The sequence below is a fragment of the Phytophthora sojae genome (assembly GCF_000149755.1).
Source record: "Phytophthora sojae unplaced genomic scaffold PHYSOscaffold_2, whole genome shotgun sequence".
NCBI classification, from domain to species: Eukaryota; Oomycota; class Peronosporomycetes; order Peronosporales; family Peronosporaceae; genus Phytophthora; species Phytophthora sojae.
In genome coordinates, this window is record NW_009258116.1 from 7350644 (window position 1) to 7376409 (window position 25766).

At 61.2% G+C, this 25766-nt stretch overlaps 12 protein-coding genes across 12 annotated transcripts; 6 read left to right on the plus strand and 6 right to left on the minus strand.

Annotated features, from left to right (window-relative positions):
• Positions 1–14: 14 nt before the first annotated feature.
• On the minus strand, positions 15–1417 carry PHYSODRAFT_539971 (hypothetical protein). Its single transcript, XM_009522062.1, has 2 exons — positions 1237–1417; positions 15–1165 (listed from the first exon to the last, which is right to left on the minus strand). Exons 1-2 carry the CDS (start codon positions 1318–1320, stop codon positions 47–49), a joined length of 1203 nt encoding a protein of 400 aa, XP_009520357.1. The 5' UTR covers positions 1321–1417; the 3' UTR covers positions 15–46.
• A 972-nt stretch (positions 1418–2389) lies between these two features.
• Positions 2390–2644, minus strand: PHYSODRAFT_418961 (hypothetical protein; the record flags this gene model as incomplete). Its single annotated transcript, XM_009522063.1, has 2 exons — positions 2390–2526; positions 2596–2644. Coding segments are annotated over 2 exons (186 nt in total), but the record flags the coding sequence as incomplete, so codon positions are not given.
• Positions 2645–3985: 1341 nt separating this feature from the next.
• Positions 3986–6337, plus strand: PHYSODRAFT_555023 (hypothetical protein; the record flags this gene model as incomplete). Its single annotated transcript, XM_009522064.1, has 2 exons — positions 3986–5169; positions 5845–6337. 2 exons carry the CDS (start codon positions 3986–3988, stop codon positions 6335–6337), a joined length of 1677 nt encoding a protein of 558 aa, XP_009520359.1.
• A 1016-nt stretch (positions 6338–7353) lies between these two features.
• Positions 7354–8223, plus strand: PHYSODRAFT_350059 (hypothetical protein; the record flags this gene model as incomplete). The annotated part of the gene is made up of 1 exon (XM_009522065.1): positions 7354–8223. The coding sequence occupies one exon, from the start codon at positions 7354–7356 to the stop codon at positions 8221–8223; it is 870 nt and encodes a 289-aa protein (XP_009520360.1).
• A 412-nt stretch (positions 8224–8635) lies between these two features.
• On the plus strand, positions 8636–9919 carry PHYSODRAFT_326142 (hypothetical protein; the record flags this gene model as incomplete). The annotated part of the gene is made up of 1 exon (XM_009522066.1): positions 8636–9919. One exon carries the CDS (start codon positions 8636–8638, stop codon positions 9917–9919), a length of 1284 nt encoding a protein of 427 aa, XP_009520361.1.
• A 220-nt stretch (positions 9920–10139) lies between these two features.
• PHYSODRAFT_285036 (hypothetical protein) lies at positions 10140–10577 on the minus strand. The gene has a single exon (XM_009522067.1). It carries the CDS (start codon positions 10495–10497, stop codon positions 10273–10275), a length of 225 nt encoding a protein of 74 aa, XP_009520362.1. The 5' UTR covers positions 10498–10577; the 3' UTR covers positions 10140–10272.
• A 4847-nt stretch (positions 10578–15424) lies between these two features.
• On the minus strand, positions 15425–17617 carry PHYSODRAFT_483477 (hypothetical protein; the record flags this gene model as incomplete). Its single annotated transcript, XM_009522068.1, has 1 exon — positions 15425–17617. One exon carries the CDS (start codon positions 17615–17617, stop codon positions 15425–15427), a length of 2193 nt encoding a protein of 730 aa, XP_009520363.1.
• A 297-nt stretch (positions 17618–17914) lies between these two features.
• PHYSODRAFT_326145 (hypothetical protein) lies at positions 17915–18325 on the minus strand (the record flags this gene model as incomplete). The annotated part of the gene is made up of 3 exons (XM_009522069.1): positions 17915–17944; positions 18016–18152; positions 18187–18325. The coding sequence occupies 3 exons, from the start codon at positions 18323–18325 to the stop codon at positions 17915–17917; spliced, it is 306 nt and encodes a 101-aa protein (XP_009520364.1).
• Positions 18326–19032: 707 nt separating this feature from the next.
• Positions 19033–19677, plus strand: PHYSODRAFT_485750 (hypothetical protein; the record flags this gene model as incomplete). The annotated part of the gene is made up of 2 exons (XM_009522070.1): positions 19033–19194; positions 19333–19677. The coding sequence occupies 2 exons, from the start codon at positions 19033–19035 to the stop codon at positions 19675–19677; spliced, it is 507 nt and encodes a 168-aa protein (XP_009520365.1).
• Positions 19678–20670: 993 nt separating this feature from the next.
• PHYSODRAFT_414286 (hypothetical protein) lies at positions 20671–21144 on the minus strand (the record flags this gene model as incomplete). Its single annotated transcript, XM_009522071.1, has 1 exon — positions 20671–21144. A coding segment is annotated over one exon (474 nt), but the record flags the coding sequence as incomplete, so codon positions are not given.
• An 835-nt stretch (positions 21145–21979) lies between these two features.
• Positions 21980–23410, plus strand: PHYSODRAFT_483067 (hypothetical protein; the record flags this gene model as incomplete). The annotated part of the gene is made up of 2 exons (XM_009522072.1): positions 21980–22541; positions 22698–23410. Coding segments are annotated over 2 exons (1275 nt in total), but the record flags the coding sequence as incomplete, so codon positions are not given.
• Positions 23411–24319: 909 nt separating this feature from the next.
• PHYSODRAFT_251748 (hypothetical protein) lies at positions 24320–25714 on the plus strand (the record flags this gene model as incomplete). The annotated part of the gene is made up of 1 exon (XM_009522073.1): positions 24320–25714. One exon carries the CDS (start codon positions 24320–24322, stop codon positions 25712–25714), a length of 1395 nt encoding a protein of 464 aa, XP_009520368.1.
• Between the last annotated feature and the right edge of the window lie 52 nt (positions 25715–25766).

Sequence of the window (25766 nt, forward strand, 5' to 3'; positions counted from 1 at the left end):
CAAGACGATAGCATATGAGATAAGTAATTAAGTGAGCGGTACGACCTCAAATTGCCAGCGGTGAGGCAGGCGGCGACTCATGTCGCTCTCGCGAGTTGCGGCGCTTCCGCCACCATTGCGTGAAGGACACATTCTGCCACGGGAACATTGATGGGTCGTCGGCGGTGCTCTTGCTCTTGCTTCCTCCGCCCGAGTTCTTCCGTTTCCGTCCTCGCTGATCGTTGTCAGTGCCGCTGCCGCGCTCTGTATCGTCGTCGTCGTCACTCAGCCGTGCCTCGCCGTCAGTCGTCTCGTCAAAGCCATCCAGAGGGTCCGACAACACCATGCCGAGGTTCTCTGCCTGCTCTTCCATCGCCAACAGCGCCGAGTAGGACGTGAACACGTCGTCGTCCAGGTACTTGCGCGGGTTGCTCTCGATGATCTTCAAGAGGCGAACAAAGTGCGGGTGCACTTCAGCGATCGGGACGTGGAGGTTGAAGGAGAGCTGCGCGTACACTGTGAACTCGGCTGTGAGGACGTCTCGGGAAGGGAGGGCGTGCGCGCGGTCGATGTCCTCCAGAAGCTGCCGGATCACGCGCTTGCGCTCGTCCGAGGCGCAGGGCTCGTTGAACTTGACGGCCAGAAGGAAGCACACAGCCATGTAGAGCTTGCGGTTGACCTTGGTGATGTAGTGCTGCAGCACGAGCTTCTCGAACAGCACGCAGGCCAGCGCCACCGTGGCCACTTCGAGGTCCAGTCGCTGGCTGCACATGACGGCCTCTCGTTTGAGGTGCCGCAGCTTGCTGAGCGAGAGCGACGGGTCCTGCAGCCACCACGCGTGCTTCTCCTGGAACTTCTGGTTGAGCTCGTCCTTGAGCTCGTGCGGCTTGACGAACAGCAGGATGCTCGAGATGATGGGCCCGAGGGTCTTGTCTCCGCGCACGACGTGTCGGTGGCGGCCCTGCCGGAACTCCGGGTCGTCCAGGAAGTTGGCTGAGTACGGCACGCGCTCTGGGTGCGCGTCCTCCCGGTCGCGGTCCGGGTCGCAGGCCGACCAGGTCGCGTGCAGCAGGCGGAAGTAGGACGTGCCGCGCCAGTCGTAGTGGGTCGGCGACGGCCGCTCCAGCGCCAGGCCGCTCATGGACGCGAAGCGCCTCCTCCTGGCCGTCGTCTCGTTGCCATTGTACTGCAGCAGCAGCAGCAGAGCGTCAGTGGATATTACATGCCATGCTTACTATAGGAGAGGGGGGGACGCACGTTGATGATCGTGGACGTGGCCAGCGGGTAGCCGCAGCCTCGGGAGAAGAAGAGCCTGGCGTCCAGCAGCCCCTGCTGGACCATCACGCCCTCCCAGCGCCTCACGACGGCCGAGGCGGCCGGGAATTTGGTCGTGAAGCGGTAGCGGAAGAGCGGCGGCACGTGCACGACGGTGGCGGCCATGCCGGGCAGGCGGCGGCCGGCCAGAGGCTCAGGCTCTGCGCCCGAGCAGGCGGCGGCCGTGGCGGCGCTCGACGCCCCGTTGGAGGCCCCCAGAGCGGCGCTGCTGGGCGCGTCCGCCGTCGAGTTTTCTCGTCCGTTGGCCTCCGACTCGGCGTCCGCGTCGGCGGCTGCAGCGGCGGCGGCTGCGGCCTCGGAGCGCATGGGGATGTTCTGCAGGAAGTCCAGCGCCGCGATGTCGCGCGTGACCTTGCGCGAGTGGCGGCTGCGCTCACTCGGCGCCGCGCTGGACGGAGACGGCACCAGCAGCGGCGGGCGCGCCGCATCGTCCGTCGTCACGACCAGCATCAAGATCGGGCTTTAGTGACTCCGATGGACGTCGCACTTAAGCGGAAGCAAGAGACTCAAGATGAAGCTCATCGGCTTGGCATGTCCACAGCAACAGCATGGCCACCTGGTCGAGTGAGCGTACTAGAGCTCCAGCACTCGGCAGAAATGCATACCTGTATGTGTATATGCGGCTGAGGGAGTCAAACTGCAATCGAAGTGTATGTCGAAGCGTACCAACTTGTTGAGCTAACTGCACCATGTTGTGCTTATCAGCAACCGCAGCTTCGGGCCCAGCACGGGGTCCTGCGCAAGACGTTGCAGCTCGCCGGGCGACTGCTGACACGCGTGCAGACGCTGCATCAAGTTCCCGTCCGAGAGGGCCGCCAGCAGCTCGGCGATGGCCTGGCGTCGCGTCTCGTCCAGGTCGACGATGGCCGGGGGATTCGAAGCTGCTGGACTCCAGCAGCTCCAGCCTGGAGGCGTCTGGTTGTTGGTATCCACGCGGAGGTCTCTTCTGACAGCTTGTTGGCGCTGTGTTGCTGACCTTTGTGGCGAAGCGTCCAGCTATCAGACAACAAGCACTCGCCGTGAGAATTAGAGTTCTCGTCGGGTCGCAGTATCACAGCCACATGGAAACTAGACCCACCTCTTCAAAATGGCTCCCAAGAAACTCCATGAAGTCACGCAACATCGTCGATACGGCTGGGTCCTTTTGGTATTTCAGAATAGCAGCTTGAGGGTCCTGCTGCATCGCCGTCGTGAAAGCCGGATTTTGCAGCGCTGGCATGAACAGACCCAAACGTTAAACCGGCCGCCCATTATCGATAGCCGAAGTATCAATATGCAGACATAGCTTGGGGTTGCGCGCGAATTTTTCGAAGAATCGTTCGCTCATCCATATGAGTTCGAGTTTGTAGTTAAATGCAAGAGGCGGGGCTCGTGCCGCGATCCAAACCTTTAGGGCCTAGCTGGTTCATGCTCTTCATGGCCTCTTGCACGCCTGGAAACACGAACGTTGGGCTGGTCGTCGCAGCTCCCTCTTGCTTCTCTTTGACGATCAATAGGCGCTCATCTCGCTGTAACCAGCAGAAAAAAAAACTTGTTGTACAGATCGCAGTATCTTCCTTTCAAAAACAATTTTTACCGTACCGCTTGCTGCCGAATTGGTTCCAAAACTGATGTACTCGGTGCTGTCTTCTCTTTGGACCGCTTGGCTTTTTGTGTTGAAGAAGGAAGCCCTTCTTGAGCCCCTGGCCGAAAGATTTGCGGTTGCGCTCGCTCACTTGCTGCTTGCGCTTGTCCTCTTTGGCACGCTAAGCGACCGCAAGCATCTCGGCCATGACGCTAGACTCCTGCGGTTGTGTAGATGCATCGGCTGCTTGGTTGTCTGTCTCCAGCTTGTCGGCCTCGCCCAGCATCGGCGGCTCGTCGTCTTCCCAATCCTCGAGGTCGATGCTTCTCCTGGTCAGCTTGTTGAATTCGGGGCGGCTTGCAAAGTGACCGACGGATCGTGCAAGCGTAGATTCTCTCCATGCCCACAAGGCCATCGCCAACTCAATAATGGTGCGATCTACTCGCTGGACCAAACGCGACGTCAGAACGGTATCTACGCGGGGGCGGACTACCTGCGGGCAGCCCGGCTACGAGCTCATCACTGTGCTTGAGTAGAAGAGCTTCATCTAAAGAGTAACAACGCCGTTCTCAATGATAACAACCAATTGGAGTTAGCGAGCGAGGTGCTCTTGAAGTCGCCCGAGCTTGGTAAGCACAGATGAATGACGTTCGGGACATCTTGGTCACGTGGCAGCAGCGAGCTGTTGCGAATCCGCTGAATTGGCAGTCCACAGCAGGTCAACGTTGCGCCTATTTCGAGTCGGTAACGATCTTATGCTGCATCGCGAGACCAAGTCTCGAACGGGACAGCGCTTCGCCTGATTCGGCCACATGCTGCAGCACGATTTTCCACTCCCATCCGGCACTCCATCGTCCCTGTGCAAAACGCTCAGCTTGAAGACGACCTGAACGCTCGATTCTGATCGACAGACGACCATATTGTTTTACTTTTCTGTGCGCGTTGCTTGTTGCCTCTACGGCGTCGGCGCCACAGTAATCGATGCCCAGATCAGCAGGTTCGACCGAGTCCTGAGGCCGGTGGGCGTCGTTCTAGCTCATTCCCATTTTCTCGTCGCGGCGCACACTTGAGTCAGCCGTCCAGAGGCCTTACTTGGTAATATCCGCGATGACGCGCGAGCGATTCACCATCAACCCGTTCCCAGCGCTGGCGCTCTCGCACGAAGAGAAGGCCCAGCTCCTCCAGCTCGGGCGCACGCTCATCCAAGCCAACTTCGAGCGCGACATCCCCTTCTTCAAGAGCGGCCGCAAGGTCGACTTCAAGCGCTGGAAGCTGGCCCGAGAGCGCGAGAACATGAACGTCTACACGGAGCGGCCGGAGTACAGCGGCGCCGACGCGCTATCAGATCCGAACTCGTCCAAGCTGCCGGCCATCCTCTCAGTCGGACGAGTCCCTGGTCATCTAGACGACATGATGTTTGGCGTCGTTAACCCCACGCTGGAAGAGATGCGCATCAAGGCCTCGTATGTTCACGACTTCAGCGGAGCGGCTGTGCTGTCGACCATCATTGAGCCCACGGCCGAGGACCCGTTCACGTCGGTCGTCGTCAAATGGATGGAGCTCGACATCCCGCTGCGCATGACCACCATCGTGCAAAATCGCGACTACGTCTACCTCGAGTGCACGGGCTTCGTGTACCTGCCCAACGGCGAGCGCGCCGGCTACCACTTCCTTCACTCGGTGGACTTCCCTCAGATCAACCACCTCTCCGACCGCGTCCGCGGTGACTTGTCCATCTGCGGCTTCTTCCGGCAGCTCGCGCCAAACGTCATCGACGTCTGCAAGACGGGGCTCATGGACCCCGCAGGCGATATGATCCGCTTCCTGGCGGTGCCCGTCATGACCGAGGCCTTCATGTCGCCGCTGCGGTATGTGTACTGCGGTCAGATGAGGAAGTTGACGTGGAAGATGGAGAAGAGTCACGCCGAGGTCAGGCTGCACGGCGCTCCGAGCCCGGGTGCCGCGTGCGCGACGTGCCTCAAGACCCCGTCGGGCTGGAGCTTCGGCAAGGACAAAAACATCTGCAAGTGCTGCTTCCGCGTCGTATGCAGCGGCTGCCGCATCAAGAAGAAGATCAGCCTCGTGACGGCGGACCTCGAGCTGTCGCAGCGGAAGATCACGTTCTGTGCCGGGTGCCTCGCCACCGTGTCGTCCTCCAGCGCCGTGGAGGTCGCGTGCGCGCAGATCATGGAGAACAACCAGAAGAGCAGATACGTGGTCGGGTCCATCGGCATTAACAGCACGTGCAGCTTCTCGACTTCCTCGAGCTCGGAAGCAATGTCGATCCACTCGTTCAACTGAGTCCGCCGCCCCAACCACTTGCCAGAATAGTATCAATCCCGTGTAGTAGCGGCCAATCCAAAGTTGTTAGGTATCCACTCTTCGCAATGCACTCGCTTGCTTTCTCCAGAACCTTCAGCTGAATCTCCACGGCTGAAGTTCAGCCGATCGACTGATTAAATTAATCCAAGTTGAAGTTGTAGGTCTCCGCTTGTACCGCCACACGCGTGCTGCAGTGCTGCACCTGGGGGGTCTTGTGCCCCCAAGGTCCAGTCTTCTTGAGCACGCTTTCTTCAGCAGGCTGCACATGTAGCACCTTCATGAGGACTCTGCATGTCGACGGCACAGTATGGACTAAAGCCGCCTCCTCCCTCGTCAATGCAGAGAATCCTAGATTCACGACTGTGCGGCTTTACGTACCAGTCTACGCTCGTGATAAGCTGGCGGCGGTCACTTCCGGTTCCGGTTCCTGGCCGGCTATGCGTCGTCGCACTCGCGCCGCCACGCTCCTGCAGCCAATCCCCTTCGCGAGTTCGAGGGCAGTGAGCAGAGACCGTGGCGAAATGCATTGTCGGCTAACGCTGCCCGCACATAACGCGGGGATCGGCCATCATTCTGGCCGATGCGCGTGCCCAGGAGCTTTGGCCGAAGGCGCTGTGCGGCACCGCCGACCTTGTCGCTAGCAGCTCATTTACGAATCCGACCCCCAAGCAGCGCACCGCACGCCCGACGCATTCACGAACCGCGACGACCATGCTCGCGCCGCCCATGCCCGTGTTCGTCCAGGCGCCCAAGAAGCAGGACTTCGTGCGGACGCCGTGCACTTGCGGGGCCAAGGACTTCAAACTCAGATGCAAGCTCAAGCACGCCGTGGAGAGCACAACCGAGGCCAAGCAGGCCGCCAACTACCCCACTGAGTGCCCCGCAGCAGCACTCGAAAACACGCCCAGACGTCGCCGCAGCTTGTGGCGCAGGTTGCTGGGCAAAGGCCCCAAGTGCGTGTGCCCCAAGCGCAGCGCCAGCGTCGTGAACAAGCCAGGACTCGTCGAGATCCCCGCCGCGTACACAGACTGCGACACCGTGACCGTGGCCGGCAGGCGCGTCCCCTTCACGCTCGACATGCAGCAGCGCAGGCGAGCGTCTTGGACGCCGCTGGACGCGATCCACGAGGACGAGTAGCGGCCTCTCTCACCCATGTTAATATATTATTGTAATTGCACCTTCACCTCTATCGTGTTGATCACAAGAAGCTCGCTCATGAACGAAGGCCTGCCCGCTGAACCGAATACACGTAGATGACGGCCAATACCGGAGCCCGAGCGTAGGAAGCGTAGGAGAGTCCTACGACAAAGCTCGCTGGGTACAAGACCTACAGCGTGTGTGCGACCTTCACTCGCGGCGCAACTTCAACGATCTCAAGCTCCGTCCTTCGCGCGCCAGTGGCCGCGAGATAAAGCTCGGAAGACACGCCGATGAGAAGCACTCGCGTTGGGAGGGGGCCAACGTTTAGAGGGGCCGTCTCAACACCAACACTCAAGCGCGTGCCCTCTGAGCAGAGACGCGGTCGATTGCTCAGCCGCGCCGCACGCGTCAACTTTCGGCCGCAATCCCGGGCCGGGAGAGCCGACCGACGCCAACGAAGCCAAGAACCCGAATGCCGGCGGCTCACTTCGCTTCGCTGCTCGGCTCATTCTCGTTTTTGCGCGATAAGCCACAGCCACACTCAGCTCACCTCGAGCCCCAGCAAGCCTCACGCGATGGAGTCCAGCAACCAGCAGCCGCCCGCGTCCATCCAAGTCGTGAAGGCCAAGGACCCCGCCAGCGTCCTCAAAGAGCAGAAGCAAGCGCAGCACGAGCCGCAGTCCGCGCCCAAGCCGGCCAAGAAGCGCTACATCTCCAAGCGGTCCATGGCCTTTATGCACTGCTGAACGGCAGCAGCAGCGGCGTGCGCCTCGAGCACCAGTCTTCTTGTATGAACTCAATATATTAATACATATGTAATGCCCATTTTGGTTGTCCTCCGTGTGTCCTCCTTGAGTTGAAGTTTCGTATTTATAGGTTCGGTCCTGAGCTAAATCGAAGGTTTCGTCCTAGACTATAGGTCACGTCCTGAACATTCTCTGAAAATCCCGTTCTTCCCTTCAGAATCGATAGAGAAGAACAAGACCCCAAGCGGACCAGGAGCGATGGCGGACATGCAGCAGCAGCACCAGGTGGCGCTCAAGATCGCCTTCAACGGGGACATCCACCGCACGCGCGTGGACCTGCGCGGCTTCTCGCTGGCGGAGCTGACGCAGCTCATGGCGCAGACCTTCCGCCTGCCCGTGGGCGACTTCCTCGTGCAGTACCGCGACCCGGAGGGCGACTGCGTCAACGTGACGACGGACGCCGAGTTCCAGGAGGCCGTGCGCGTCTTCCTGGGCGCGCGCGAGCCCGTGCAGTCGCTCAAGTTCGCGGCCGTCACGCGGCGCCAGGCCGAGTTTCAGGAGCAGGTGGCGGACCCCCTCGTCAAGTCCGTGGAGCAGCTCATGCAGGCGCTGGCCGTGACGCTCGAGAAGCTCAAGAGCGACGCGCAGTTCGCCTCGAGCCCCGCGCCCAACACGAGCGTCTCGCTGGACCAGGTGGCGCGCGACCACGCCGAGTCGCCCAAGGCGGCGGCTGGCGGCTTCTCCAGCTTCGCCCAGGGCCTCGTGGGCCAGATCAACCGTTTCATCCCGGAGAAGAAGGCGGGCGAGGCCACGGCGGCCCCCGTGCCTGTGGCCACCGCGCCCGTGGAGGCGGAGCACAAGCCTGAGGCGCCTCAGCAGCAGCAGCCGTCGGCGGTGGTGACGCCCCCACCCGCGCCCGTGGTGGAGGAGGCGCCGCCCGCCCAGGAGACGACCGAGGAGACGCCGTCCATCGCGTCCTCCGTGGCCTTCTCCGAGGCGGAGGTCAAGTGGGCCGAGCAGCTCTCGGTCGTGAGCGGCATCTTCCCGAACGCCAACCCGGCGCGCGTCATTGACATTTTGGAGAAGAGCGACGGCAACCTCAACGTCGTGCTCAACGTGCTGACCGAGGAGAACTAAGCGGCTGTACGGGGAGGGGGCAAACGACGGGTGTCGCCAACTCGAGTGGAAGGGGGACGACGCCAGGATACGTAGCGAGTGGGCGCGTGAGTGAGCTAGGCTCCCTAGCCGTAGCACCAGCAAACGCATTGCAATGAACTTCATTTATATTCCCAGGTGCCTTCGATCTTGAGGTCTAAGGCCTTAGTAGAGCGAACTTACATGTGCAGGTAGGTGTCGTCATCCTTGAGGAATCATTGCAGTGTAGCCATGTTGTTCGGGTTTTCTAGAAAAACGTGACTTGGTTTTCGTATGGGGCATACAGACGCCAAGTCGCATGGCGCGCTCCGACGATAAAACAATTTTTTCGAGCCGAAGTCAAAGGGTGATCAGCCGACCCTCCAGTCCAGGACAATCAATCGATCGATCGAGCATGGGGAAGACGCCCGAGCGCCGAGTGTTCGCGTCCGCGCCGCTGCGCTACCGCCGCAAGGTGCCCGTGCCCGAGGACAACCAGCAGCCGGAGCCCACGCAGCAGCAGCTACAGCGGAAGCAGCAGCAGCAGCAGCCTTACAGCCACGACAGGAGCAGCAAGTCGCCGCCCGCGCGCCGCTTCCGGCCCAAGGGCGGCCGCCAGCCCAAGCACCGTCAGCAGCAGCAACCGCCACTGCTCAAGCAGCTGCTCTGGAAGGCCAAGGCCGTGCAGCCCATGCCCGAGTCGCTGGGGATCCGGCCGCTGCCGGCAGCGCCGCAGAAACCGCAGCAGCAGCAGCAGAAGAAGAAGGATGACGGCCAGGAAGAGGAAGACGAGGAGGCGGTTTTCGCTCAGCAGCAGCGGCAGGCGCGGAAGCTGCTGGCCAGCGAGGCGGAGGCGCTGGCCGCTGGCAAGCAAAAGGCGGTGTCTGTCGTGTCTCCGGTCGACGCGTTCGTGGCCGAGTCGTCGAGTCAGGAGACGCAGAGCGGCTCGGAGGACGAGGCGGTGTTCCTGCCGTACAACGGACTGCCAACGACCCAGTGGCAGGTGTACGCCAAGGAGCAGCAGCAACGGGAGGAGGAAGTAGGCGCTGGCTCGGCCGAGGAGACGGACGGGGAAGAAGCAGTGATGCCGTCGGAGACCGTAGACGACCAGGAGTCGCTCCAGATGAAGGAGCAGGGGCAGGACGAGCTGGAGAAGTCGACGGCCAGGCGCCGGAAGCCGCGTCAGAAGCACAAGCTGAGACAGAAGCAGAAGCGTGCAGCAGCCAAGGAGCAGAAGCGCCTTCAACACCAGCAGAAGCAGCAGCAGCAGGAGGAGGATCACGAGCGGCCCCGCTCCGCAGATGGAGACTCGACACTAGAGGACGAGAACACAGCGGTCGACATCTTCCATCCGCCCACGAATCTAGCTAGGGACATGGACGCGGGTTTGTGTCGCGCCGTGCTCTCGCAGCTGCAGGACGTGGTGCCTTTTATCGTAGTAGGGGACGTCGCTTGCCCCGTAGTTGATGACGAGCAGTCCGCTGTCAGTGCCAAGGGTGGGGCGGGCTCCGATGCAGCCGTAGTGGACTTCCGCGAGCACGTGATCGCCATGCTGGACCGATCCAGGCAAACACAGATGCAGCACCGCGACAGCTTCTTGGTGGAGAGCTCGGGCTTCGACGCGGCTTCCAGCTACGATTTCTTCAAACGCCGTACGTGCCGCTTTGTGTGTGTGTGTGTGTGTGTGGCTAACAACTAGCGCTTGCTCATTGATCACTCACTCACTCATTCACTCGTCTGTGATTCGATGCGGCAGGTTTTTGCGAGGTCCAGAGGAGCGCCGGCATTGTGTACTACTAGCGGATTCCTTCCGTCAAGCTGAAGGACAACTTACCACATCCCAACAAAACGAAAAAGACCCTTTGCCAGATGTGTATGGTGTTGTTGGTGTCAATCCTTGTGCTTGTACTAATCCTCATACCTAGCGCTCTCGACGCGAAATGGTGTATATGTACAACAGCGCGCATCGAGCTCATAATATTGCGCTCTACTCGTACGTTCTCAAAACTAATTGTTGCTACTTGCTACGCTACGTATATACCGCCACCCCACTTAGATCGATCCCATCATCGCCCGCGGTGTGCTTGAGGCATCATACGGCGCTGACGGGTCCGAATCGAGCGAGTTATCGTACGGGTACGCACCCGTGCGATCCATGGGCGGCGGAGGCTCGCGTGGGGTGAGCAGTTCTAAGCGGTTGCCCCGCGCAGGGCGCAGGTAAAAGACGCCAAACATCAGCGCCACAACCGCAACGCTCCCCACAATGATGAAGATCATCGTGTTGGTACCCAGGACGCTGCTTCCGCCGGCGTCTCCCCCGTTGGCTGGGGAGAGGCTCCCGTCCTCCGACAGCGCGCTGGCACCGGTGCTGCTGTCGTCAGTAATGGGCGTCAATTTCAACACGCCGTTCGATGAAGTGGCTTCCGTCGGCAATGACGAAGACGAACGCGACGATGACGACGAGCTGGACCCCGATCCATCGAGGCTGGAGTCTTCCCTCGAGTTGCTGCTTGCTGCTAAGCCCGAGGCACTGGCCCCCACTGACCCGGAGCTGGAATCCAAATCTGCCGGCTCCGAGGACGACGATGATGGCAAACTGCTGGCCACAGCACTGGAGCTCAAACTCGCCGATGCCGCTTCCGAAGCTGTGGCTGCCACGGCCGACCCACTAGCATCAGATGAAGACCCTGAGGCGGGCTGTGCGCCAGCGGAGCCACTTGCATCAGAGCCCGATAACGATCCCGTAGATGGTGTCGAGCTAGATGTTGAGCCGGCCGAATCCTCAATCAACGACCCCGATCCAGAAGCGCTGGGTGGCAACACTCCCGACGACGATCCCGCAGCATTTCCGCCATCAGAGCCAGACAAAGATCCCGCTTCAGAACTTGATGTTGATGGTGGCACCGCCGTCACAGGAGGAGGGCTTGTCGCGGAACCCGCCGGCGTCGATGTCGGCGTCGGAGACGCACTCCCTGAATCTGAGCCGGAAGTTGAAGACGGCATGGCAGTAACAGGGGGTGGACTCGTTGGGCTCGGACTCGGCGTTGCTGTTGGCGTCGAAGTCCCGCTGGAATCCGAATTTGAGCTTGACCCAGACGGGGGCGTCGCCGTGACAGGTGGTGGGCTTGTTGGACCCAACGTTGAGTCACTACCGGTTGATCCTGCAGAGCTGGACTCTGACGACGAAGCAGGAGTAGTTACAGTCGGCGTTGCAGTTGTGGCAATCGGCGTGTCTGTGGATGCTGACGACGACTCGTCCGTCGACGACACTGGGGCTTCAGTCGTCGCTAATGGGGTAGCTGTCGTCGATGTAGGAGTCTCGGCTGGAGTTGGGGCATCAGTACTGGGCGTCGTCGTCGTAGCAACTGGCGTATCCGTCAATGGGGTCGCTGATGTTGCCACCGGTGCATCAGTAATTGCGTCTGTAGCACTCGGTGTTTCCGTCGTCACAGTTGGAGTTTCTGAAGTAGCTGTCGGGGTATCGGTCGCAGCTGGGGTCTCCGTTGGAGCTGGAGTTGCAGCCGTAGCCACTGGGGCTTCCGTAGTCACATCGGGGGTTGCTGTTGTGGCTATGGGAGCATCTGTCACGGGAGTCTCGGTTGTCGTGGCGGGTGCGTCTGTCGGCGTAGCTGTCGTCGCAACTGGAGAATGCGTTGCGGGGGCCTCCGTCGTTGTGGCCGGTACTTCAGTTGGTGCTGGAGTCGTCGCTGCTGGCGCATCGCTTACTGGAGCCTCGGTCGTGCTTGCTGGGGCCGTAGCCACCGGTGCGTCTGTTACGGGCGCATCGGTTGCCGTAGCTGGAGCATCCGTCACCGGAGCTTCAGTCGTGGTAGCAGGAATTTCCGTAGGCGTTGAAGTTGTAGCCACCGGGGCATTCGTCACTGGGGCCTCCGTTGTCGCGGCTGGTACGTCCGTCGGTGTTGGAGTTGTCGCCACTGGCACATCTGTCACTGGGGCATCAGTGGCCACAGCTGGGGTCGTTGCTACAGGAGCATCCGTCACTGGAGCTACACTAGTGGCGGCAGGAACCTCCGTTGGAGTCGCAATCGTTGCTACCGGCGCGTCTGTCGCCGGAGCCTCGGACGTACTTGCTGGAGTCGTAGCCACTGGTGCGTCTGTCACTGGAGCCGCGGCGGTTGTAGCTGGAGCATCCGTCACTGGAGTTTCAGATGTGGTGGCTGGAAATTCCGTCGGAGTTGGATTCGTTGCTACTGGTGCTTCTGTCACTGGAGTCGCGGTCGTTGCTACTGGAGCGTCGGTCACAGGAGCTTCGGTCGTCGCGATTGGTACTTCCGTCGGCGCTGCAGTCGTACCTACGGGCGTGTCTGTCACTGGAGCCTCAGTTGTGCTTGCAGGTGCCGTAGCCACCGGAGCTTCGGTTGTGCTGGCTGGGACCTCTGTCGGGGTCGCAGTGGTTGCTACAGGAGCTTCAGTCGTCACAGCTGGGGCTGCGGTTGTTGTTGCCGGAGCTTCAGTCGGCGCTGGAGTTACTGGTGCTTCTGTCACTGGAGCCTCGGTCGTCGTGGCTGGGACTTCCGTTGGAGTTTCTGTCGTCGCCACTGGGGCTATTGGAGTTGCGGTCGTGGGCACTGGAGCATCTGACGCGGGAGCTTCGGTCTTCGCGGCTGGAGTAGTCGTGACAGGACCTTCCGTCGGCGTTGGCGTCGTAGCCCCCGGAGCATCAGTGACCGGTGCCTCGGTTGTCGTGGCTGGTGCTTCTGTTGGAGTTGCAGTGGTAGACACTGGAGCATCTGTCACAGAAGTCTCAGATGAGCTTGCTGGGGTTGTTGCTACAGGAGCATTCGTCACTGGAGCCTCCGTAGTTGTGGCTGGAAATTCCGTCGGAGTTGGATTCGTTGCTACTGGTGCTTCTGTCACTGGAGTCGCGGTCGTTGCTACTGGAGCGTCGGTCACAGGAGCTTCGGTCGTCGCGATTGGTACTTCCGTCGGCGCTGCAGTCGTACCCACGGGCGTGTCTGTCACTGGAGCCTCAGTTGTGCTTGCAGGTGCCGTAGCCACCGGAGCTTCGGTTGTGCTGGCTGGGACCTCTGTCGGGGTCGCAGTGGTTGCTACTGGAGCTTCAGTCGTCACAGCTGGGGCTGCGGTTGTTGTTGCCGGAGCTTCAGTCGGCGCTGGAGGTACTGGACTAGAGACAGGAGCTGCTGTTGTCGCTGCTGGGGCCTCTGTCGTGGCAACTGGGGCCACTGGAGCTTGTGTCGTAGCCGCTGGGGCTTCTGTTACTGGCGTTCCCGTGGTGGATACCGGCGTGGTCGGTGCTGCTGTCGTTGCTGCAGGCGTTGCCGTCGTTGTCGCCGGCGTTGCTGTTGTTGCAGTCGGAGTCTCAATAGTAGTCGCAGCTGTGAAAAATCCCGCTGCCGGCGTCACCTGTGGATCGACACTTGGGGCCACAGCGACGACCTGTAGAATCCTCACCCTCGCTCTCCTTCGCCCGACTCGCGCGAACTCGCGCGCCTGGGGCCACTCCGCCGACGGCAGACACGTCGTCTGCGATCCCTCCACGACGACGCAGCCCAGGATGCCGCCTTGGCTGTCCACGACCGCGCAGCAACTGTCCTTGGCTAGAATCCCGTCTCCGAACACGTCGCGCTGCCCCGCGCGAGGGCACGCGAGCGGCTCGTCGACCGCGCCGCCCAGAGGCCCTTCGCACGGCCGCAGCGGCACACAGAAGGCGCCGGAGACGCCCTCGACGCGCACGGGCCGCTCGCCGACGTGCTCGCAGACGGAGGAGAGGACCCGCAGGCCGTGCGCGCTCTGGGAGACGGCCACTAGCGCCGCGCACAGGGCGGCGGCCGTCCGCATGAGCTGCTACTGCTTGCGTCTGTTGCTGCGTGGGGCGCGCGTCCGTCGGGGCGCTGAACCCTGCGAGTCTGTCGGTCTGCCTGTGGCTGCAGGGGACGTCGTTAGTGCTCGCTTGCCAGCGCTGATATGGCGCGGCGGGGAGCGCGTACCCACTTGGCGCGCTGTAACCGGCGTGCGTACCTTTGTCTACGTCCAGCTCTTGGGCGCGCGCGAGTGAGTGAACGCGTGTGTACGTGGGGGTACCCTCCTGCGGGGTCGAGCCGAGGCCTTATAGAGCGCTGGGCTGCTCCGGGCGGCGGCTGGCTGCGGGGCTATAGGGCGGATCTGACCACACGGCGGCGCAGCTACACACGCGGTTCGGGGGCTCGTGACTGGAAATGGCGTCCTGCTGGCCACGCCCGCCTCGCCTGCTGTTTTCGCCTTCCTTCCTTCCTTCCTGCGAGGGCTTCGCCTCGCGATCGACTCGGCGCTTTCGTGACTGGGGGCGATTCTCGAAGTGGCGGCGAACCCATTGCGGTCCCCCTTGCATCTCAGTTGTGGGTTACGCACTAGAAGGGCCATTTTGGCGTCCGGCGGTGGCGGACCGATCGACATGGCGACGGGCAGGGATTCTTTCAAATCGAGCCGCGCAGCGTGCGTGCCATGCGGCCTGAGCGACAGCCGTCGCTGGCAGATCGCGGCAAAGGCCGTCGAGCTGCTCTCGGCAGACGTCCTTGGTTCCTAGCAAGGCAGGCTGATCGCCCGCCGCCTGCTGAGCAGGGTGGTCATGGATTCCAGCAAAAAATCACGCAAGCGACACGAGCGCTCGCGGCCCTTTGACGCCACCTCCATCAAGCACCGAAGACGCCAGCGCTGCTCCGTTTCCGGCTGCTTCACCGTCTCTACGCCCGCGTTGACTCGACGACAGCGGCCCGCGCCTTCGCATTGAGCTCGTCATTGCCGCTGAGAAGTCCCCGGCAGGCTACTGTCCAGCATCATCGGTTCGTTGCCGCAGTCGTCAACCAGCACTTCAGCTGTACATTGCAAATGCCGTATATGTATTCGTGGCTCCGACCTACGCAGCGCCGGCGCCTTGGATGAGCGGAGCCATTCGTTGCCTGTCTGAGCGTGTAAGTCACGCCGCGACTGGCTCGTTCAGGTGGTCGAAAAGTGCATGTTGAAGTTGCCTCTTGACTCGCTGGCTGCGCGAACGGTCCGAGCGCAGGGGAATTGACGCCCAGTGTCTTCCTCGTTTTAGCTTCACCGTGTACGATAACGCTCTCAGTGGACGTTCGCTGAGTGTCGGCAACAGCGAAGCGAGAAGGACCAGCAAACGGACCGTCGAAATGTGGCATACGTTGAAGTTAAACCCCTCAAATCTACACTTATATAGTTCTCTTTCCGACTAGTGCTCCCGTCCGGGGCGGGGCAGGCCCATAATCTCGTGCAGCTCCTCCACCAGCAGCCCGTACGTGGCCTGGTGCCTCGCAGCTACCGGGTCCACCGTCAGCGGCGGCTGTGCTCTGCGAGATGCTCGGCGCGTGCGGATGCTGTCGAGCTGCGACGTTGCGGCTGCCAGCGATCGGTGGAGTCCCTCCACTTGCTGCCGCAGCGCTTGGAGCTCCGCATGACTCGCGCTGCGCTCGAGCTCCTGGGACTCGCGCCCTCCTTGGTCGTGCGCGTCCTCGTCGTCCTCGAGCATGGTGGAGTTGGACAGGGTCGACACGAAGGACATGTTGGACAAACTCGCGCTGAGGTGCGATTTCTCGCCGGCGTCCTGCAGCACGCGGCTGCTGGTGCGCGTGCGCCACTGGCGGCTCAGCGTCTCGGGGCAGAGCAACGTGAAGTGCTCGCTGTTGTTGATGAAGTCGACATCCATGCCGCCCTCGTTCGCAGCACCTTCAACGTCGCTGAAACCCGAGCGACGTCTCCTGCTGCTAACGGGGTCAGCATTTGAGCTACGAGGAATGGAACGTGGCGTGCGGACGGATGATGCGAATTGTTCCTCGCTGGCGGAAGTGCTGCTCGTGACGATGCTGGCGTCGCTCAAGTGGCGGTAGGATGTCGTTAGCGAGGACAGATCCGCCTTCATCCCGCGAATACGCTCCAGTAGGTCGTCGGCCTGATCGGTGCTGCTGCTCATATTACCACTCGAGGATGGCGTCGAAGCGATCGATGACTGGTTGCTGCCTCTCCGCTGCCCCCTGCGGAAGGGGTGCAGGTGATGCGGTTCTTCTTGGTTGGGGAGGGGGATGGCAACTAATGTATCGTACGTGTCGAACTCGCTCACCGAGTAGCTGCTGGAGCTGGACGACGACGCGTCCAAGTGGTCATCCTCATAGCCGTACAACCTGATAGCTCCGTCCGCGTAGCCGGCGCGCGTCAGTCGCGCAGACATCTGCGAGTCACTTGAAATGGAGAACGTGCTGCTCCCAGACGATAGCGACTTTGGTCGCGTATCCAGTTCATGCTCGGCGTTGTTGTTAGCGGAGATAGCGCTCTCACCGGTCGAATTTGTCGAGGACCGAGATAGCGGGGAAGAGTGGGCGTGATGCACGAATGCATCGTAGCCGCCAGGCGATTGCGAACCAGCGCGCGCCTGGACGACGCACGCTGTACAAATGCGCACGTTGGTGGTGGTGGTGGCTTCCACGTCCACCTCGCGCGCGGGGGCACAGGACGCACACACCACCTCTCCACAATGCCGACAATGGTGCTTGCGTCGGCGAAGAGCAAACGGTTTCACACAAACAGCGCAGGCCTTGCGCGCATCGTCGGCTACCCAGTCGGCCCGTGGCATGTGCTCCAGCTTACTGAGCCGCCGTCGCTCAAGAAGCAAGTCCAACCGTCCGACAGCAGATACGCGTCTGCGCATCCGACGAGCAAGCGCCTCCGCGTTCACTTTCCCGGTGCCGGATGAGGCCCCGACGCCTTCACTCGAAGCACCGAGAGCCGCCCCCTCCGCCATGCGCATCTGCAAAATGGATGTGACCTGCACCACGTCGGAGCGGTCCGTGGGCAAGATGAGGATGCCCGTGCGGTGGAAGTGGCCGCGGGTAAAACCGACTCCAGCTAGCGAGGGGACTTCTCCCTCTCGAGCGATCGACTCTTGGATGCTGAAGCCGAACAACTCGGACTCGCCGTTGGGGTCCCCTCGGTGGATCCCCGAGTGCTCGAGGAAGCAGTAGTCTGTGCCGGTGGGAGACCCCGATGTGTTGAGGGCCTTGCCGTCATCGAACGCTGCCCATTTGACGGTTGTGAAGGCTTGCGAGTTGTTGCTGGGGCCCCTTGACCTGTTGTTGGTGCCACTACCTGCGATCGTGTGCAAGCAAACTCCGTCCACAAAGCGCGAGCCGTGCAAGAAGTGCATCGCGCGACGATAGTCCTCCGTGACGGGCGACGCGAGCGCTTCCAGGGTCTCGCTGATGGTGCCAGCAGCAAACGCCGTCGCGCTCATCATCAAGCATGCCGACGCGACGGCCTGCGGCTGGTCGGTAGTTTTGCTTGGGGCTTCAGACGCCGACGGCGAGTTGGGGACGCTGCCGCTCCCTTCGATGCAGTGCGCCTGGGCGTAGGTCACGCCGTCCTTCTCCGCCATCTTCTTCCAGTCCAGCGTCTTCATGCTGCCGCGCAGAGCCCTGGCGCTCTGCTCACCGCACGCCACATAGCGGCGCCGCTCCTCGGTCGTGAGCCGCACCTGCGGGAAGAAGTCCGTCTTGACGGGAAACTCCATGGCCGCTGCGGTCGTCTTCGGTCTGCACTCGCTGCGGGAGCTTAGCTATGGTGACGTCGAGCGAGCCTGGTCGACCGAGTCTCCGACCGCAACTTGCACAATGCCGAGCAAGCGCTGGCGACTCTCGAGCGGCGCGGCGGTCGTTTCGTTCCTTCGACATTTTTACTCCGCGCGGTTCAGCGCCTGGAACGGCTGCAACGCGCCCACGAGTCTCTCGTGGCGGCGGCGAGGTCCGGTCCGGAGCCCAACGCAGCAGCAGAGACCCGAGCAGCTTGGACCTCGATCTTCTTTCGCGCGGCGGCGTGTGGCATGTGGTTGGGTGGCGCGCGGATGGTCTCGCACTTCGTCGGCACGGCATGAAGCTCGATACGAACAAGTTCGTGCGCGCGTGCCCGCATTGCTCCAGCAGCGTGGCGGTCACCACCACCACGCACGATCGCTCGTTTCGACAGCAATGACTGTTCCGCCCTGCAGTCCGCGGACTTGCGTGAAAAGACCAACGAGGATTCGCAGACTCGCCCGACCAAACGTCTCGCTCCATGATGCGGTCGGTGATTCCCACACCGGCCTCATCGCGGCGCCTGCATCCGCAGCGAGGCACAATACCGCGGCTGCACATGGATTTGAGAGCCCAAGACGGGGAGCTCCGGAACGTTCCTGCGCGCGGAGACGGCGGTCTCCATGGAGCTCGAGCCACCGAAAGCAGCAACGCGTTGGTCAATCCTATTCGACCGGCTCGTCGGAGGAAGGAGCCGGACTGCAACATCTTGCACATGTAGCCATCTCGGCGTCCAAGGTCTCACCTTGCACGCGTTGACTTGCCGTTTGTATGTTACACTTGAACAAAGTATGCAGTGAGTACAGTACCATAGCGACCCCATTTTCGGCCGGCCATCAGTTGACTCGCAGCCATGCTCGCTCTTCGCCGCCGCGCAGTGCTGCTGCGTCCTGCGCGTCGCGCGCTGCTCTCGACCGACGCCAATGCTGATGCTGGTGCTGATGCCGCGGCCTTCGACTTCGCGTCGCTGGCGGAGGACAACGAGCAGCTGCTGCCCGCGGCCGTCGTGACGAAGCGCCTGCTCGGGTACCTGCAGGTGGACCCCAAGGACGTGCAGCGCGTGCTCTCGGCCGAGGAGCTCCGGCCGCTGCCGTACAAGGCGCTGTTCGCCCCCAAGCAGGTGCAGCTGCTCACGCCCCTCGTGCGCTGGGGCTTTCAGCAGCTCACGGACGACTCAAGGGCGGCCGACGCCGTGTTCGCGGCGCTGCAGCCGCACGCCAACATGGCCAGGGGCGCCGTGTGGCGGCAGTACTACCAGCGCCAGTTCTTCCTGTCCGGGGCCCCGCTGAGGACGTACCTGCAGGCCTACAACGGCCACCGAGAAGCGCTGGCTGCCAGGGCCCAAACGGCAGCAGCGCAGGAGGAGGAAGGAGAGGAGGAAGACGTGGGCGAAGACGAGGAGGAGGACGTGGACGACGAACTCGCAGCGTCCGCCAAGAGCAGCCAGGTTGCTACGACCGGTAACAGGAGGATCAAGCACCCGAACAAGAGCAAGAGCATTGCCGTGCTGGCTGACGACAAGCAATGGGACTGGGTCCCCCTGCATGTGGCCTCCAGCGTCGTCAAGGAGTTCTGCTTCCGAGGACGCTTCGCGGAGGCCATCGAGGCGTACGCGTCGCTGCCGTTGACGGACGCGGTCCGTCGGGATGTCGTGGCCATTCTGCAGGACTATGAGCAGTACCCGTCGCTGCTGTATCTCTACGAGGTGCATCGCTCCATGGGAAGCGGGGTGCAGCCGCTGGACGTCGCGGCGGAGCTTGACGCACTGAAGAAGGTTGGGCGGACAGAGGAGATGGACACGCGCTTCCAGGAGCTGCCGGCCAAGGAGCAGAGTCGCGCTGACATCCAGGAGCTTATGGGCAATTGAGGAGGTGAATAGAGAGCTCATGGCCCTCGTTCGTGTCTTGCACAAATGAATGAACTCACACAGTGTTCCTCGTTACCTCGTTTCTAGAACTCAAAATCGCCAATGCCTAGGCTATCGACACTACAGTATTCCGCAAGTAGGCCGATGCTCCCTTCAACCGGTCTTCACCGCATACTACCTACTACTTACTGGAGAAGCTCACAGGACAGCGCTGTTGCTGTTGGTCGCGGTCATGAGCACCGAGTGGTCGGTGCCCATGACAGGCGTCTTGCTGTCCATGTCGTCGAAAGCCTGCTTCTTCTTGCGAATAGCCACGATGGCGGCCACAGCAACGGCACCCACGGCAGCGCCGATGGCCAGCACGATGTAGGCAGTGCCTCCAGAGCCGCCACCCGACGACTGCGTGTTCGCCTGCTCCACCTCGCCGTTGTTGTCGTTCGTCTTCAGAGTCGAAGGCGTGGTCTTCATGGTTGTGCCCGCCTTCTGGTAAGGGGTGGGCTCGGTCGTGGAAGACGCGCTGTTGGACGCGTGGCTGGCCTCGCTGTTCGACTTGCTGTTGGACTCACCGCTGGACTCGTCGCCCACGTCAACGTCGTTGGCGCTGGAAGTCTCGTTGTGAGCGCCAACCTGGCCCACGAACTCGTTCCACTGGCTGTCACCAGCATCGACGCCGTTCGAAGCGGACGCCGAAGAGCCTGAGACGGACGGGATCTCGGTGGGTGCTTCAGTGGCCGGCGACTCGGTGGGAGGCTGGGTCGGTGCCTTCGAGGGCGATTCAGTGGCCGGCGCCTCAGTGGGAGGCTGAGTCGGTGCCTCAGTGGGTGCTTCAGTGGCCGGCGCCTCAGTGGGAGGCTGAGTCGGTGCCTCAGTGGGCGCTTCAGTGGCCGGCGCTTGAGTGGGAGGCTGAGTTGGCGTCGCAGTGGTCGGCGCCGGCGCAGTGTACTGCTGTACCATGTTCTGAGCCTCGTTCGCAACCTGCTCGATCGTCTGGGCTGCACCTGACGATCCGCCGGGGCAGAACGTAACCGTGAAGTCAACCGAGCTGGGGCAGGCGTGCGTCTTGGTATCATCAGCCGGGAACTGGTAGCCGTCATCGCATCCGTCCTCCATGCACGTCACCGATACGCAGCGGTGGCCGTCCGTCTGGCTGGGCTCGATGCTCATGGCGACGTTGAAGCCCACACCGCCCGTGACGGCCTTGCACTCGTCAAGGCTGCCACAGTTACCGGGGCCCTTGCCTACGCCCGTGGGGATGATACTGATGTCGTACCAGGCTGCATTGTTGTCGGCCGAGAACTCGGCCAGCGTGGCCTGGCCCCCCGTGCCCTTGCGGTACACGTAGGCACCGCCCGGGGAGACCGTACGCGTGCTAGTGCCGCCCACCGGCAGCGTCTCGGTAGTCTTCGAGTCGAAGACGACGATGGACTCGGAGCACGAGTTCACGAGCGTGACGTCAAAGGCCTGGGCCTGGGCGAAGAGGCCGACGGCCACGGCCACCACGGCACTCACGGACGAACGCCAAACCATCTTGTCGAGGAACTTGGGGGGTCAGTGGCTAGGTAAGACGCGGAGGCTTCCGCGTGCTTCTCTCTCTGTCGGCAAAACGTAGAGTGGGGGCGAGAGAGCGAGCCGCCGCCACCGGCCGAGGGCCAAAGGTGCATTCAGTGCCTCCCGCCCCTCCCCATCGCGCCGTCGGTCGGAATGACAAGCTTCAGCTCCCTGCTACACACGCACCGCAATTGTCAAGTTGAAGGCGATTGGATCATCTCGCGCACAGCAAACTCGCCAAAGCCGGGTCGAACAGCAAGATAGCCGCGCGATCGTCCTCTTGCAGAGCCCCTCGTGTCCCTACGACACGGAGAGAGCACGTAGAGGTTGACCCTCTTGGCGTCTTGCACCGCGAAAAGGAGAGCTCTTCCGGTCTATCCCCGTCAAACTTTGACTCAAAGACGCGGGCGGGCACGGCAACTCCGTACGTACGTGGTGCGAGCCTGTACAGCGGTGGCCTCCGATGAGTCTGCAGTGGCCGTCAAGGGCTGGATCACGCCCGGAGCGGCGCGTCAAGGGGCGACGGATTCCTGCGGTCGAAGCATTCCTCCAATCGGACGTATGTAGCCATGTCAACCACTTGGTAGTCAAGACGCTTCAACTTGAGATTGATGGCATGGATCCCCGACCGACCGACACTTTTCTCTTGGGACGCGGTCCTTCATTTGCGAAGCAACCGCCAAGGACACAAGCGCGATACTTGCCACCGTTGTGCTCCGTGCTACAACGTGGCTCGGTGGCTCCAGGAATCCCAATGCAGCCGATAATACACTACCTCTTCCTGGACCTGGACCCGTTGCTGTTTACGATAAATATGCACTTGCTGGCGCAGCCTACAATTTTCCCCCAAGAACTCGCGCGGATGTCGGCAGACGGAGTCTTGCTGCGTGCCGAGCGACTGACGGAGCTGCTGGATGGGCAGCGCCTACAGCAGCCATCACTGGTAATCTGTCGATCCGGAAGCTACTTCAATGGGAGTCTCGAGAATGCGCGCTCTCTCCAAACTGCTGGGTGGAATCTGAAGAAGAAGGGGGCGCTCGATCACCGGTCGCTTGAGGATTTGATGGAGAAGAACCTGGAGCAAGTCGGGGCTTCTCGCCAGTCGGGCGGTGCACCGAAGAAGATGGTTTTGGCCACGGGCGAGCTGCGCCCTCCCACTCAAAGCTGCGTCCAGGCGTATTTGGGCAGTGGGTGGCACGTGAAGCTTTTTTGCTTGCAGCGTTGTTGGAGTCAGACACTTGATGAGCTGGGTAGAATGCACCCAGGGCGCTTCGAGGTGGTGTATCTGGACCAGCATCTGAGAGAGCTGCTTGCGAGTAACTCGTTAACTGCTGAAACTGCTTCGGCAAGGGCGAGAGGAGCGTCCTTGCTGTCGCAGATGGCAACTGATGGAGCATTGTGGAACCGAGCTAACGTTCGGCGCGGCAGTAGTCGCTCGGTTCCGCACGCACGAGCGTTGGCGCTTGCAACAGCCTCTCCAGGGCCGCCTTCGAGCTTCCGCCACCAAAATTCGTCTGAAGTGAGAAGCGAGGAGAACGATCAGGTCTGTAAGCAAGAGCGAGACGCAGCAAAGCGTCGCCAGAGCAGATTGGCGACGTTACCGAATGTCTACTCGATGGAGAATCGTGAGCGCTACGTATTCCTCAACTTGGACAATATTGCTGGTGTGTTGTTTACGAGTCACACGCTCTACCGTAGAATTGATGGAGCTGGGAGCCCCCAGGACGTTCGCCTCGACTTTCGAGCATTGACGCAGCATTTGTGCGGCGAGAGTGAGTCGGCAGCTGTGAAGTGCCAAGTCGCCGCGTATTGCAAGTCGAGTCCATATCTTGCGCGCGCTCTTGCAGGCCTTGGGTGGACTCTTATAGCTCCGATGACACCAGGGAGCAGTGATAATGGGCTGCATGTTGAAATGATGTCCAAACTCGTTGACGGTGCCTACACGGCCAGCGAGAAGACTCTAGTGCTTGCCATGGGCGACGGTGGCCTCGGTGGCACGAAGACGAATGCCTACCGCACAATCATCGGCAAGTTCCTGGAGCAACGATGGCATGTGGAAATTCACGCGTGGTTACACGCCTTGAACGATGGGCTAATTGACCTTCAGGCCCAATATCCGGGACGTGTCGTGGTGAAGCCGTTAGACGAGTTCATCTCCAATCTGGTTTACCCGAAAAATCAAGAGAGAGCTAAAGCATTTGGAGCGCTGGCTGAACCAGCAAACACTTCTCTCAACCAAGACCGACCCTTAGTCACACCGAGTGGTGTGAACGTGCCCGGTGGGTCTTCACTTGAGCCTTCTGTCACCAACTACACCGCTGGAACTTCTGTAGGACTTGCCACCCGTAATGTATCGGGTTTGGGACTGCATCCACCGCTACCACCGCCGCAGTCAACCGTGATGGCTTTGCAGCAGCAGATACAGCAGATGCAAGCAGCCTTTTCCGCGCTGCAAGCCAGCGTCTCTACTGAGCAGCAACTGCGGCAAGAAAATGATGAGCTGTTGAAAGGTATGCGCGAGCAAGCAAGCGCGTTCGAGGAAGAGCGGACGCGTCAAGCGGCTTCTGCAGCGCAGCAGGCGCACGACGCGCGGCTGGCACGCCGATTGCAACTCAAAGATCGCGAGGAGAGCTTGATTTGCCCCATTACTTGTGACCTGTACAAGGAGCCCGTGACTACCGTTTGCTGTGGCAAAACGTTCTCCGCCGAAGTCGTCAAGCGATTGAAAGAGTGCCCCTGGTGCCGCACGAGTAATTTGGCGACACACCCAAACCGTGACGTTGCGAGTTTGGTCGAGCAGTACTGCGCGGAGAGAGACGAGCTGGACGCGGAGGAAGGAGAAATCCTGTCACAGTAGCTATGTGCTGAAGGGAGAACGGCTTAGCGGCTTGATGTACTAGGCTAGCTAGCACTACTAGCTGAATGCACTCTGTTTCGTACTACGACAACAGAGATGGTTTACCTGTGTGTGTTGTCTGCCAACAAGACAGTTGAAGCTGCTGACAGTTGAAGTCTAAACCTTGAGACACCATAAGGGACGGGGCCATCGGCAATGCAAGGAGAGACTCATTAGCAAACTCTCACTTCATCCACGATGCCACTCGGCGACACGGAATTCGCATCGACAAACCGGGATGGCCACCTCGACGATGGCGACGACAGCAGGGTCATTGAGAGGAGCAATGTCGAGCGACGTCGCTACCGCTTGGTGAGGCTGCCGAAGATGTACACGCCTGGACACCGGAAGCGTTACCTCGTCTTGAGCTTGGACAACATTGCAGGCTCGCTGATGTTGAGCAACTTGCTATACGAGCGCATTGATGGAGCCACAAGTTCACGTGATGTTTACCTCAACTTTGGAGCGCTAACCAGACACTTGAGCGGCAGTAACCTGGTGAAGTTCCAACTAGCCACCTACAACAAGACAAGTCCGTGCGTCGCCCATGCGCTGGAGAGATTTGGCTGGAAAACAAAGTCCGTAGCGAGCGCTGATAAGACAATGTACAAGGAGTTGATGGGGCAGCTATACAAAGGAGCGGTGAACTCCAACGGGAAGACCCTGGTCTTGGCGACAGGCGATGGGTGTCTCGGTACTTGCAATACGAACGCGTATCGTGAGATCATTTGCATGTTCTTGAAGGAAGGCTGGTATGTGGAGATCCACGCGTGGCTGTACGCCCTGAACAACGGGTACCTGCGGCTGCAAAAAGAGCATCCTGGTCGCGTGGTGGTGAAGCCTCTGGACGACGTCATCTGCGAGTTGGCTCAGCCGAATGAGCGAGGATGCCGGCCCTGGTCGTCAGCTGACTCCATGAACAAGACCTCGCCAACTGAAAACAGTCATATCGAAGCTCGTCCCTATGCGCACCCCACTCAGCCAGCGTATCGTCGACCTGTGGGCGCACCAGAAGCTTGGAGTCAACGCGCCAGGGCTCCTGCGTCTGGCAATGCATCGGTTTGGCCCGCGTCGCTGGCGGAGCGTCTGTGCAGAGCGCCCTCGACCCAGCACCGCCTTAATCCCGCGCCTAAAGCGACACCGTCTCCACCTTCTTGGGCAGCAGTGGTCACGGAAGGCCGAACGCCTCGCACAGCGACACCTCCAACAGAGAACTCGTCGCCGGGGTCGTCGGTCTCTGATCTCGGTGGGTTTTCACACGCTGAAGAACCTTTGTCACCGACGACATTTGGTTGGCCGCCAGCTGCGTGGCGCCCTCCCGCTACGCCGCCGCTCCGTCCCCCAGTGCAGACGCTGCGCTTGTCGCCCATGCACTCCGGACTGATGTGGAGTCTGCAGCTACAGCAGATGCAGGACCTGCTTTCGTCGCAGCAGGCCGACCTCGCCATGCGGCAGACCGTTTTGCGCCAGACGACCGAGATGATGCGCTTGATGCGCGAGCAGGAGCAGCGCTGGCCGTCGGATAGCGGCGCCTATCGCCAGGCGAGAGACCCACTCAACCCGTGGGCCGGCGCGCGGGGGTTCTTAACGTAGCCAAATGACAGAGCACGACAACAACAAGAGGTCTGTCTACCATGTGATTGGC